Here is a 13,420-nt window from a genome sequence, read left to right on the forward strand (position 1 = left end):
GGTCCAATTATATAGCTTTCCCAGAAATCGAGCTTTACAATATCTATTGCTATCGTACTGTTTTTTCAGTAGTATCTCTAGGTGGCGGAGGAGTATTTCCTATAATTGGAGAATATGGTCTGATAAATCTCTCTATTTGCCACTCAGTTCCATGTCCCAGAAACCGATCTCCAGTTCGGTTGCGCGGATGAATATCCGGATGAGATCTTCCAGGCGGTTGGGCGAGACTCTCCTGATGTGTTCTTCCAGCAGCTCTAGAATCGAGTTAGCTGGCTCGTGAACCGGGAATCGCTCGTACATGCACATACCTGATCCGATTCTGACTGCCTCGGTGTAGTCCTCTGCGATGTAGTTCTCAACCCATTTCCAGAACTTGTTACCGTCCCTCACACTGTCTTCGTCATCGTAGAGTCTCCTTGCGATAGCCCCATATCCAATCAGACAAGGAGCGAGGGCCACCTGCAAGGCAAGCCAGTCTTCGGATTGGCCGATGTCTAATATATATCTGCTGTACGCAGTGCAGGCTGTGGAAGACAATGGTGTCAGTGCTCTTCTCAATCGAGGACCGTCTGAAATACATACCTTGTTTCTCAGGAGTCCTTTCCATTTCCTCCTTTGACAAGCCCAATGACTCGCAGTAACTGATGTGTAGAGCCATCTCTTTGTTAATATGGAGGACAATCTTGGCAGACTAGCATGACACATGTGAGCACCAGCGAATAGCAATTATCGAAAAGGAACCTGGTTCTTACAGCAGCTATAGACTCCATAGTCCGAGCCTTGTACGCAGCTAGGGCATTGCTCCGTGCAAAATGAACCTAAACTTCGGTCAGCCATGCGGTTTATTTACTGAGTCTTTTAATTAAACTTGATCCATACGAGATAGAGATAGTCCTGGACGAGATAATCTTTAAACCTCTCCACAGGGAGCGTCCCGTTCCCTATACCGGTCACGAATTCATGCTCGGTGAAAGCCTTCCATACGGGCTTGACGTCAGGACGGTCGAGAACATATTCCAAAAATCGTCCACTAGCTCACGTTAGCACAAACACAGTACAATAAATTTATACGTGAAACAGAGACGCAGGGAATGGGCCCTTACGGAGCGAAAGGAAGCGAATACAACGAATGGAAATGGTTAATCGGGCCGCTTCCTTGTCCCATATCGACGCTCGTTTTGATTCCTGCTTCAACAAACCTGACCGCGGCACGCACCGCTCGTTCGAGATCTTTCCCTGATGCGAGATTCGCTGCTATGGCCGATGCAAGCGAGCATCCGGTGCCGTGGGTGTTCTTGGACGTCAGGAAATCAGTTTCAAGAAGCGTCACCTTCTCCCCGTCGTAAAGCACGTCAATGACAATTTGCGCCTCTTCGGCATTCTGAGCCGTTTTGCGGTCTCTTGTCAACGGCAAATGGCCACCTTTGAGCAGGACATTCCGCGGCCCCAGGCCATGAACCTGCTTGGCAAGTGAAATCATATCTTCGACATCTCGGGGCTCCTGAAATGCAACGCCTGCATTCTCGAGCAATAGTTTTGCCTCGGGGATATTGGGTGTCAAAACTGTAGTCAGAGGGAGCAGTTTCGTCCGCAGACCCTGGACCGCATTTTGCGGCAGCAATTGCGATCCGCTGGTAGACACCATGACCTTTGGCGAGGGTTAAAATACATCCAGTACATACAATCAGAAGACAGGAAAGATACCGGATCCAATACAACAGTCGAGACTCCATGATCAGCAAAGGCCTCCGCAATAATGTCCACTGTCTCTGCGGACGACAGCATGCCTTGGAGAATGCAGAAGGAAACGTCATGTTAGCCATGGGACAGAGTGAGGGCTTAAAAAAAGTCTCCTCTACTTGATTGATTTAAAGCAACGTGGAAGACATCTGCGTTCAAAACTTACCAAGCTTAACGACATCTGCCCCGATATCTTCCAGCGCAGCTTTAATCTGTTTTCTCACGAATGCCGGCGGGACAATATGAATGTCCTGCACCCCCAGGGTGTTTTGGGCAGTTAAGCCCGTTGTCGCCGTGAGCGCATAGCAGCCATGCGCGGCGAGTACCCGCTGATCTGCTTCGAGGCCGCTGTTCTCGGACGTAATAATTTGTTTGTATCAGCAATCAATCTGTCTTGGATGATGGGGGGAAGGATGGGTTCTCTTTGGAGGGGGGATCTTGGGATACGCACGCGCCACCCGAGCTATCAGATCCCGCTATCACGAGAACTCTTGGAGGAGTCATTTTGATCTAGCTAACCAATGTTTTTGGAATGGCTTGCATTTCAATGTACAGCGGCCCACGTGGCAATAGGAAACGCAGGTTATTTTATAAAGCACTTGTGGGCGATTCTACCTAAAAGCCGATGGCGCTGCGGGTCCAAAGGACCGGACCTCAACAAAACCCATCGCATGTCATGATGGACAGCATACGGCTCCACAACATGCAGATGCGATCTTTTGCCTCACGAAGTATTCATTAGCTATCCAGAACCGACGAATTCGAACATGCCATGCCTCATAAGCGGAATTTTCGCATGCAATGAATCAAAATATACAAAAACTTTCGTCCTATGCCTAACCCAGGAAAAAGACCCATCATCATACTACCCAACTACACCAACATGAAACTAAACAAAGTGTCCATATCAACCCACTGTCTTCCACACTTCTTCAAGTAACCGTCAACGACCTCTTTCACCGTCCTGAATCTGGTTCGGTTATACTCCGCAAGAGCTTTGATGCTGTCCTTCTCATCGCTGGTCTCCTTCTCGACGGCAGCAATTGCCTTGTCCACGTCCCAGAGACTCGCAAAATAGAGGAGCTGGTTGTACATTTGCTTTTCCGTGTACTCGTAGGTCATTCGGCCCAGACAGCCTTCTGCGCGACCACGAGGACCCAGACAGCGGTGACCGTAGACACTCATCTGCCGTGTCCGGTTTCTGCAAGCAGCGTCATCGCAAACGAGCCAGCCTTCGTAGTATCTGGATATTTGGGCACGAATCTGACTCTCGACCTGCGCGACGATGGAGACGACTGAGAATGGCTTAGCACAGCTCTGGTTCGGACACACCAAGCCGTGCGGCGTGCACATCTTGGCGGATTTGACCAGACCCTCGAAGATGGAGGATTCATGGCAGAATCGACACCGAAGAGTCAGACGGGCTGCATTCTCAAAACGCACAGAATCCGGAATCTGCGACTCCAAGGGGCAGATCTCTGCGTTTTGCTGATTATTCGTATGAGAGGTGTTGATCTGATACTTGCGGACGTCTAGACCTAAACATTCGGCTAGACGAACGGCATCGGTACCAGGAATAGGTGCACAAAGTCGTTCGATTGGCGGGAAGATTTGCTTCAAAAGGTAATATTCCACATCGGGCTTCAATCCAGAGTCGGGCTTCAGCACATCTTGAAGGGTGTACGACCGCTTTGCGGGGGGAAGAGAAGCTGTCTCTGAGTCACCGGTGGTGACGATGTACGAAATAACATCGTTTGGCCGAACCGTTTTCCCGCGAGCGATTTCTCGGAGGGCGACCTGCGCCGGAGGCATCGTCTCTTTATTGGGATATTCTTCCGGCCGTTTGGAAAGTTTCTAGTGCAATGTTAGGTCAGGTGCCATGGCTGTGATTCCGTTGGATCGCTTACCGTGTAAATGACATATTTCTGTACTGGAATCGCATATTCTTTCATCTTAGTCGTTAGATCACGCAAATAGTCGTGGACCTTGTTGAGGACAAGTTCCGAATCTTCGCCGGAAAGAATCTCAGTCAAAAGCTTGGATGAGACTTCCTTGGACAAGGCACAGTATTCACGTCTCTTCATGTCCAATCCTTTGACTTCCAGCTTGTCGACGAATTTGCCATCCACCTCGGTAATGTTGATCGCAGCGTACTTCTTCTTGGCGTGGAGAAGAAGACGGCGAAAGACGTTGTCAATGTCAATCTCTAGCAACCTGTAACGTTCATTGACCGATTTTTTGAACTCTTCGCCCACTTTCAGCGCATCGCTGATATTGTCCATGTTAGTGTTGATCATGACCGAGTCCGTGTCACCGTATATGACCTTGAGCTGCTTCGACTCCGCGAGCTCCTTGGTGCTCCTAAGAATCTCACGACCTTTGAAAGTCGTAAGCATTGCGAGGGGGCGTGCGTAGAAGCGGGATTGAGTGTATCCCAAGCAGCCGTACATAGAGTTGGCAGTCAGTTTCAAAGCCAACTGCTTCGTGTCCCACAGAGCAAGCTGCTCTGGAGTTGCACGCTTGTTTTTCATCAATTTCTTCACCTCTCGCCGGCGACTGACGAGGGTCGCAATGAGGCGAGGTAAGATGCCTTGTTCTTGGTCAGGCGAGGGGACTTCGGGCACTTTTTCTTCATGTTCGTTCTCAGCCTGTCTGGACGTTAGCGCAAATCGCGAGATCTAGTGAAACTATTGACGTACCGTCTCTGTTCGATCTACTGTCGTGAAGCAGATGTTGTACTCCTGGATAATGCTTGGATACAAACTGTTGAAGTCCATGACCAGAACATATCGGTCATAGAGACCTTTTTCGGGCTCAAAGACAAGACCACCCTTGTACTTGTCTTTCTTTTTCTTGTCAACGGATTCCTCGTCACCATCCAGGATCTTTTCTTCGGTCTTTTGCTGCCTTGGCTGCTTGTCCGGGCAAATGTACTTATTACGGTAGAACTCATGAAGCAAAATGTACTCATTCCTTTCGGCACGAGTTCCACTGAGGGTTCTTGCCCAGGAATTGCCGGCGAGGTTGGTAAGAACCTTGGTAAGAGAAAGCATCTGAAGGCGCAGGACCAACGCCGCAATGAAATAAGTGTCAGCTTCGCAATGGCTGACATAGTTCATGAGCCCCTCTTTTGTCGTCGCCCAGGTTGTCAGTGCAACGTCGTTGTCTATGTCACGGCGCTGATTGTCATCGCCCAGGTAGAGCTGGCACATTTCTGTCAAACTCCAGGATTGACACTTTAACATCAGGGACTAAAAAAATAGTCAGAAGAAGCGTTCTGTCAAGCTGTCTGAAGACTCACCTTTCCCATGTCATTCGCGAGATCACACAGCAATCGACCAGCGATGAGATGTCTGTCGGCGAAAAAGCCTCCACCTCTATTGAAGTTCTTTGGCCACTCGCCACGCTTTAAGCGGCCAATACGATGCCAACCAGGGGTCTTCTTTTCCCTCATCCTGTTCAACAGGATGCCGAGATCCACTTCCTGCAGCTGATGACCCATAAGAATGTCGGGATCCATCTTTTCGAAGAGTGCCAGGAATTTACTGAGAAGGAGCTGCTCATTTTTCTCCAACATGTAGGTGCCCCGCCGTTTTCGAGTCTCAGCCTCAAAGCCCAAGGGATATGCAGAGCCCACAGGCCGCATCACAGTAAAGGTCTTGCATGGGAGTTTCTCGGGTGGTGTTGTGTCGGTGAGAGAAACGTTCTCGTAGACCCGAGCGCTCGCCACAAGAATTTCCTGCTTATTCTCCTTGACATTGAGCTGAGTCCTGAAGGAGAGACTCATGAGAGTCAATGGAGGTGCTTCCATTTCGGAGTCGGGAAGAGGGTTGATCAGCGCTGGCTTTGAAACCTGGCATTCGAACTTGCACCACGACGCATTGTCGACCGCAGTAAAATCGGCTTCTTCAATCTTGAGCCAACAAGGACCCATGATATGCTTCCAGAGAACGAATTGTTCGAAAAGTGCCGTATTTGTGCCGAAGACATGAGAGAAGGTTTCGCCCTTCAAATCCATAGGCAACGCTGGTTTGTCGTATGGATATAGGAGCTTCAGGTACTCAGCCTCCTTTGGAATGTCACGCAACTCGAAAGCATACTTTCTAGTGCATGGCTTGATCTTGTGCATTCCGACCTTAAGTTTGGACATCAATTCATCGACCTCACGGTACACATCCTCCATGTCGACCTCTTCATCCGTGTCTTTGCCATGCTTTTGTCTATACTCTCGAGGAAGGAAATATAGCTTTCGCAGGATATTGTCGATTTTGACAAATGCGCTAACATACGATCCGTTCTGTTTATTCTTGACTTTCCCAAACAGACACAAGCTGCCGTTAACCTCGGTATAGTCAAGCCAGAACATCCGCACGCTGCCATCCTCTTCGACCGCGTCCTGCGCTCGCAGTTTGCCGAAGGTACGGCTTTCCGTGGCAGGGCTACTCAGGACGTTGAGTTTGCTTGTGACATCGTTCCACGACGCATCAACTGCATCTGACGTAGCTCTGAGGGGGGATGAGCTTGTAGGGGACGGGTAAGGCTCCTTCTTGATTTTGGGAGGAGGTCGGCTTCCCGTCATGTTAACGCTGGCGGCTTTACTGTCATGGTGCCCGGTGGCTTGAGCGACGTCCATCATTTCCTCGTCGTCATCCTCCTCCGCTTCAACCTTGGTGGAAACCGAGGTCTTTCTTTCGACTGCTTTGGTGACAGGGGAGGATATAATGGGATCGCTCATGGGGGCATTCTCATCATCACCGCCAGGAAGGAGGCCATCATCTTCGAGGTCAAGATCAGACTCTTGTTTGACCGATACTGCTGGTGTGTCGTCAACCTTGCTTCTCCCACTTGTTTTTGGGGTGCGTGAGGACTCGGATAACGGCGGCGAGAGTATTCGAACTTTGCGTCGCGTTTCGGATTTGACCACGTTTTTTGTTGGTACACGGGCGGGAATGATGTTGGAATCGACTTCACCTAAGAGATCAGCCATGAAGGCCTCATCTTCAGCCGTTGTGACAGGCTGCACTTGAGGTTAGTCACTTGTAAGAGCCTAGGACCGTCAGGGTACTGCATACTTTTGGTTTGGGAGCCGGTGCGGCAGCAGCACTGCTGAAATACCGCGAAATGCCATTGTTGATCTTCTCTTTTCTCTGCTTCTCTTCTTCACGTTTTCTCTTCGCAGCTTTGCCTCTTATGGGCAGCTCCTCGCTGTCACTGCCGCTGTCGACCATCAGGTCGTCATTCCAGACTTCACGGCCGTCATCAGCGTATCCTTCGCCATTGTCATCAACGACGAAGTCGTCCTCGTCAAGACGTTGTCGAACAACCTTTTTGTAGCCTTCCTCGTCGACTTCATCGTAAATCGCGCCTTGATCCTCCACTTCGTATGTTGAGAGGCGCTTCTTGCCGGCAGCTCGGAGAGCTTTCAGCTCCTCAAGCTTCGCTCGAGCAGCCGCCATTGAGAGATGGATGGAAAATTAAGAATTCATACGTTAGTTAGTCGAAGATAGAGAATAAGCCTTTTTTTTTGGCTGAGGGGTTGCAATGTGTAGCTGTAGGGAGGAAGGGCGGAGGCCGGTAATCGAACGCGAAGGAATGCGGACGCGCAGCAGGCGGTATCTGACGCGACTCCCACGCGTTATTCCCGCTAAGGCCGATAATTGGCCCAACTGGGTAACTGCCCGGTAATTAATACTACCTGCCATAACCTAACGTTACACCTTGCCAGTGCCTGAATTCTACAATTCCTGCTTGTTGTGCACAATTTTTCATCAGCAAGTATCGTGCAGAAATTTTCAAAGTTATTATGCATAACAACCGAATATGTGCTTAACAGCCAGGTATCCAATATATCATTTGAAGACAAACGTCTTTTCGTCACCGTTACAGTCCCGATCTCTCATACAGTAATTACCCTCAATTATTTTCTAGAAGCCTTACATCTATAAGCAGTCCAACATAACAACCCGTCTTTGCGCCTGTTTGGTGGTGATTGATTTTGTATCATTTCGTTACCGAGAAAAATCAGAGTCCAGTTCTGAGTCGGTGTACTCCTCTGCGACCAGTTAGTTTCCATACCTACATTATGAATACGATCTGAACAAGCTTCATACCGCGTGCCAGGCCAAAATCGAAATTGCCATTCAAGTTATGCGCGAGCGTATCTCGGATGACGGTCTGGGCCTCTTCTGTAATACTGGTGTCCGAGATCGCATTCAAGATCGACAAGTAAAATCCCCGATTGCCGGGACCCAGCTGTGAAATGAAATCAAGAATCCCCTGGGCTGTGAAATCGCTCAAAGCATGAATGACTAGGGACCGTAGCCTTGGAAGACATAGGAAGGAGTTCCAGACGTCGTCGTTGAAATCATATCCACTTATCCAAAGCCGCTCGAGGTGAGGCAGATACGGCGTGAGGGTCATGACATGATCGGGAGTGAAGTTCTCCGAAATCTCCTTGAGTTCAAGTTCGCGAAGTTCGCCCAGCTGTCCTAGCGCCTGTACGAGCACGGCTTGGTCCTGAGGCCATTCGCTTCCCTCCCCTTGGAGGGATAGAACTTGCAAGGAGGGCTGAGACGCGAGAGCTTCGTGGAAAGCCCGGGCCCCCTCCATTGAGTACCCTGCAACATAGAGGGTGTTCAGGCGGACCCTGTCATCGATAAGGACCTTGGAAAGCAGGACAGGATCGTCAAGAAATCTTCGGAGCTCCAGTCGTCGAAGGCTCTTACAACTGCACATCCACTCTGCGACATCGGACACGGTCTTGTAGAATTCGTCATTCCTAACTTCCGGAAGAGAGTCCGTCAATACCAGAACTTTCAGAGCTGGAGGTGCTCTTAAAGACGGTAGTTCTGCGATAGCCTTAAGCGGGAGACTCGTTAATTTCAGTTCGACGAGTGACTCAAGATGTGAACCCATGGCTTGAATAGAGCGCGGTCCCAAATGGGAATAACTGATCACTTCGAAATACTCCAAGGAATTCGGGCGCAGCCCTTTCAGAAATCGTTCAGATTCTGACTCTGCGGTTTCCGAAGCACTGTCCGACCTATCAGGGGACAAAAAAGTCAACGGAAGGACACTGCACTATCTAACACTGCAAGACATACCATCGAAACAGCGCAACCTTTTTGAATTCCGGGCAATGGGCACGGATCTCATCTTCGGCGTGCTGGCTCAAAGAGTTACCGGACCACAGGGACAGTGCCTGCAGCTCAGGCAACTCACGGATCCATTCAGTGAGGGCTGATGGAGGAACTGATGGTACGAAGACGTTCAGCACGCATTCAGGTGCCCGACTCGAGGACAAACAAAAATGTCTTACTTTCTCCTGATAACTCTTTTATCGATTTCGCCTTTTTCGTAATTGCTGTATCGTAGTTAGAAAGCTGTAGCTGCACATGTAAGTGACAGAAAGACGCAGAACTTATATTCCAGAAAAAAAAAGCAACTGACCGGATCCAACTTTCTGAACAATCCAAATCGTGTCAGGAGAAGTTTTCGATGATCGTAGCCTCTTATTCCCCTTCGGTTCATAGTCACGGAAGACATAATCACCAATCTCACCGGAAAAGAATTCACTAGCACTGATCAGAAAAAAAAAGGGCCAGATAAAAGACCAATTGGTTGAGTTCGGTACTTACTCTCTGATCTGTCCCCTAAAACCGGAATCGTTAAGAAGATGTTTTAGATCTTCGAGATCCAGATAGCGAATATAGCGGTAGTAAGGGAGATACGTCCTATCAAAGGTGGACAGAATAATGGATCGCCACATGAGCGCCCATTTGCGAATAATGGAATTTTGTTCGCTCTTGATACCAGCAATCATCGTGGTGCCAGCAGTCCTCTTAGTTCTGAGCTGCTCATCTTCCGTTCCACCCCCCGTCACTGGGGAGGTATCATATAACCTATATTCCTCCAATTCAGCGAGAATCCAGCTTCAACATATGCTCCTGTTTTTCTTACTGATACAGCACGGACAAGGCTGGTTCCGCCAGCCATCGAGAAGACATTGCGCATTGAAAGATGGTGTTATAATCCCTTTCAGCTTTCAGGAAGTCCAAGATGACATAGAGGACGTCGCCGGGTAAAGACAACGCCATCTTTATCCACTGCCTCCCAACTCAGATCAAAACGAATTAGACGGGCGTAAAACTCGCAAAATCAATAGAGAAGCAATTAATTACCGTGCTTATCCTGGATTTCCTGCGCATATAGAAATGACGTTCATGGAGTTGGTCGCGGGACGCGTCTTATTGGTGATGACATAAGCGGGCCGTATACATGAAGCCGTCCTGCAAAAACTGACAACTGACAACACGAGAACTGCTTATCCCACGCGTCAATTTAAAATTGAACAGAACAAATTTCATATTAGAAAAGTGTTTTTTTTTCAAGTAGCCCTTGTTGGCCTGCATGATTTGATAGAATACGAGTACAGCCATGGCCACGTTATCATTTTCTCTCGATCCCGGCGCGTTGGTGCGCTTGCACGATGCACTGTCTTGTCTCTCGAAATTCAGCGAGAGCGTCTCCATAGAGGCTGAATATGACCTCGTAAGTTTTCATGCTATCGAAAGCATACAATGACCATTTTTATCTTGTTTGCTGAAAAAAAATGGCCATCCAAAAGCTACGGTTGAGTGCTTTGAACACGACAAAAACCGCATATGCTGCATTTGTATTCGATGCGGATAAGTTCTTTTCTCGGTTCTCCTTCAGTCTCAGGAGGAATACAAATGTCGCGGCGAGAAATCAGTCTGCAGATCGGTTCTCCTGTCAAATTTACCTCAAAGTATGTCTATTCTCCTTTTTCGAGACTGACGATGTTCCTCCTGTCTGACTGAATCCAGGCTCTGCTCTCAGTCTTCAAAGGTCGAACGGCTGAGTCGCGGGATAAGGACACGGCGATTGAACGCTGTGATGTTGAGCTCCATGATACGCCCGATCAAGCTGAGTGTAGACTGGTCATTAAGATGATATGCGGGCAAGGTATGAATTGACCTTGCCCCTGTATAGTTTTATTTAACAGTGTAACTCACCCTCGGCAGGTGTCGTAAAGTCATACAAACTTACTTATGAACCTGCCGCCGTGCAACATGCAGTATTTGACAGATCAAGATCGCGAAATCAGTGGACAATTGAATCCAAATTTCTGCGGGAAATAATCGACCATTTCAGCCCTTCTGCAGAGCAATTAGATATCTATCCTGACGGTGGAAAGGCTGTTTTCACCAGCTTCACCACAAAGGTGACCGAGGGAAAAGGTTGTCTCAGTCTATTCTTTTTCTATGCTTTTTTATTCTTGGCTAACCTATCTTTTCTAGAAATTCTGAAGCAACCAGTTCACACGTCAGTTGCTATAGATGCCAAGGATTTCGAGGAATTCATGGTCGAGGACGGCCTTCATGTCGCCATCAACGTCAAAGATTTCAAAGCCGCCGTCATCCATGCGGAGACAGTCAAGACGAGTATAACTGCGAGATATACTCGTCCCTGCCGTCCCTTGCAGTTGGCCTATGAAGCCGAAGGGATCACGTGCGAGTTCACTTTGATGACGAGAGGAGAGGTCGACGACGACGATACGCAAAATTCGTCACGAGCAGCATCACAGCTATCTGCCAGACCGGCACAACAGCCTGTCTCGGTGAATTCTTCCAAGAATACTTCCGCAAGGGACCAGATGCCCCCCCCTCCAAGTCGGTCTGCTCAGCCTTCTGCTCAGGCTGCCGCTCGAAAACCAGAAGTGCCGCCGAGCGCTGCATCACGGCCTTCTCAATACGCAGAATTCGATAGTTTATTCGTCCCAGCAGATGATGACAGACAGTGGGACGAGCATAACTATGAGGAAGATGCAGAGGATACGCTCGGTTGGGATGTTAATGCCGACACGGTTTGTTTACCATTCTCCACTGGAATGGCTCAGTTTTCACTGACGATTGAGTTTTAGGGAGTATTTAAGGCAAGCCCGGGAGGGCGAGACAACGAGCCTGTGTCAGCTTCTGAAAATCGGCAAGAGAGAGCGACAGTTGAAGATGAGCCTGCGATTCCCCCAACACAGCGCATATCACAGGTATGGATGAACGTCGTTATAATTAGGGTATATGCGCTGACATTGAATAGGTCCGTGACCTGGGCCTCTTTGATTGAGAGTTGATATCTCATCAATCATGACATTCTTGTCAGGTCCTCGAGCGCAATTACCTCGTGAAGTCCGGTTAGCTGTGCAGGAGCTGCTGGTGTGATTGTTGATCCTACTGTTGGGACTGTCAGATCATACATCGCTAACAGGACCTGAGGGCACGTCTGATTGTGAGGATGTAATGATCCAGCTCGTAGCACAGCCAGCACCGACTCCCACTATCCTGGCATCCTCACCAACTGCAAGTGGAATCTGGTTCCACCTCCCATTGACATTGCCTTGTGCATCTGTTTCAGGGCCGCAATTGCCATGCTCTCCCCATCCAAACGCCACCACAGTCTGATCTGGCAACAGAGCAACAACGTGTTCACTTCCAACCGCTATCTGCGCGGCCCTGGGGAAATTCGGTGGAGGAAGCTGGCCACGGTCGTTCCGACCCCAGGCTTTGACAGATAAATCAGACTCGTGTACATAGATCCCATGCCAACTGGCAGATACAGAGCCTCCCCTAACGGTTTGAGGCGCACCAGAGAAGATATTCCATTTATCTGATGATCCGAGGATGACAAAATCGCCCCGTTCTCTGGGCCCCGTGATGATGGTAAATTCCCGTCCACAGGCTGCACCCGTAGCCGGGAACGAGATATTATCGTCGTCGATCTTCTCCGGCGCCCAAACGATCTTCTTCTGCGCGGCTAGTACTGATCGCCCCAATTGGCCCTTCCGCGCCGCTCCCCAGCCGTAGACCTCCCCGTTAGAGAGAACAACGACCGTATGACCCATCCCGCTCGCAAGAGCAGCAATCCGTGTCCCGCGGGGTGGGAAATTCGGCACTTTGGCTGGCCCGGCGGCCGTGTCGATTTGCGTCGGGCCAAGCCCCAATTCCCCTTTTGTGCCCGTTCCCAATACGAAGATTTCATCGTCACCATTGTCTTCGTCGTTATCGTTGTCACGGGCAGGAACTAGGAAAGTGGCTTCCCATGTTGCTGACACGGCACGGAAGCGCTTGATGACTCTTTTTCTTTTGCCTTCTTCGAGGGATAGGATCACTCGTCTGAAACTTAGTAGCGACGACGGTGATTCTTCTTCTCCCGACTTCTCGGATTGGGGAACCTGGTGTTTGCCCCCCTCATCTTCCTCCTTCGATCCTGAACGACAGGAGGAGCTGAATTGACCACATCTCCCATTCTCATTACACCCCGCCGCATACACGGCACCACTGTCGAATAGAATCACAGTGTGATTCCCGCCTGCAACGATGCGGACGACTTTGCCTAGTTGAGTCTGTTGCTGGTCGTCATCGTCGTTGCCTTCTCCTCCTTCGGTAGAAAAGAGACATCTCGTCGGCACAGAGACGTCTTCGAGGTGGCCGATGCCAAGCTGGCCGGAACTGTTGGAGCCAAATGCGAAGATGGGCATGGCGTCACGACTTTTGAATTTGACTTTGGATTTTATGTATGTAATTGCTTCGGTTCAATCTTATTTTCCCCAATCCTTCTTCCGTACTTTTTTTTTTGCGGTTCTCTCTTTTTGAAGGGTTACCTA

At 49.4% G+C, this 13,420-nt stretch overlaps 5 protein-coding genes across 5 annotated transcripts; 1 reads left to right on the forward strand and 4 right to left on the reverse strand.

Annotated features, from left to right (window-relative positions):
• Positions 1-132: 132 nt before the first annotated feature.
• Positions 133-2,244, reverse strand: VTN77DRAFT_1812 (uncharacterized protein; the record flags this gene model as incomplete). The annotated part of the gene is made up of 9 exons (XM_069417585.1): positions 133-254; positions 309-524; positions 583-691; positions 753-818; positions 880-1,030; positions 1,104-1,648; positions 1,705-1,787; positions 1,907-2,088; positions 2,192-2,244. The coding sequence occupies 9 exons, from the start codon at positions 2,242-2,244 to the stop codon at positions 133-135; spliced, it is 1,527 nt and encodes a 508-aa protein (XP_069279917.1).
• A 369-nt stretch (positions 2,245-2,613) lies between these two features.
• On the reverse strand, positions 2,614-7,196 carry VTN77DRAFT_1813 (uncharacterized protein; the record flags this gene model as incomplete). Its single annotated transcript, XM_069417586.1, has 5 exons — positions 2,614-3,594; positions 3,648-4,388; positions 4,440-4,991; positions 5,042-6,757; positions 6,813-7,196. The coding sequence occupies 5 exons, from the start codon at positions 7,194-7,196 to the stop codon at positions 2,614-2,616; spliced, it is 4,374 nt and encodes a 1,457-aa protein (XP_069279918.1).
• Positions 7,197-7,748: 552 nt separating this feature from the next.
• Positions 7,749-9,836, reverse strand: VTN77DRAFT_1814 (uncharacterized protein; the record flags this gene model as incomplete). The annotated part of the gene is made up of 7 exons (XM_069417587.1): positions 7,749-7,792; positions 7,851-8,782; positions 8,844-8,991; positions 9,059-9,103; positions 9,190-9,314; positions 9,378-9,641; positions 9,700-9,836. 7 exons carry the CDS (start codon positions 9,834-9,836, stop codon positions 7,749-7,751), a joined length of 1,695 nt encoding a protein of 564 aa, XP_069279919.1.
• A 340-nt stretch (positions 9,837-10,176) lies between these two features.
• On the forward strand, positions 10,177-11,883 carry VTN77DRAFT_1815 (uncharacterized protein; the record flags this gene model as incomplete). Its single annotated transcript, XM_069417588.1, has 7 exons — positions 10,177-10,290; positions 10,367-10,528; positions 10,587-10,725; positions 10,785-11,000; positions 11,061-11,626; positions 11,684-11,806; positions 11,857-11,883. The coding sequence occupies 7 exons, from the start codon at positions 10,177-10,179 to the stop codon at positions 11,881-11,883; spliced, it is 1,347 nt and encodes a 448-aa protein (XP_069279920.1).
• A 124-nt stretch (positions 11,884-12,007) lies between these two features.
• VTN77DRAFT_1816 (uncharacterized protein) lies at positions 12,008-13,294 on the reverse strand (the record flags this gene model as incomplete). Its single annotated transcript, XM_069417589.1, has 1 exon — positions 12,008-13,294. The coding sequence occupies one exon, from the start codon at positions 13,292-13,294 to the stop codon at positions 12,008-12,010; it is 1,287 nt and encodes a 428-aa protein (XP_069279921.1).
• Between the last annotated feature and the right edge of the window lie 126 nt (positions 13,295-13,420).

Source organism: Rasamsonia byssochlamydoides, assembly GCF_041956645.1.
Source record: "Rasamsonia byssochlamydoides strain NRRL 3658 unplaced genomic scaffold VTN77scaffold_14, whole genome shotgun sequence".
Classification (NCBI taxonomy): domain Eukaryota; kingdom Fungi; phylum Ascomycota; class Eurotiomycetes; order Eurotiales; family Trichocomaceae; genus Rasamsonia; species Rasamsonia byssochlamydoides.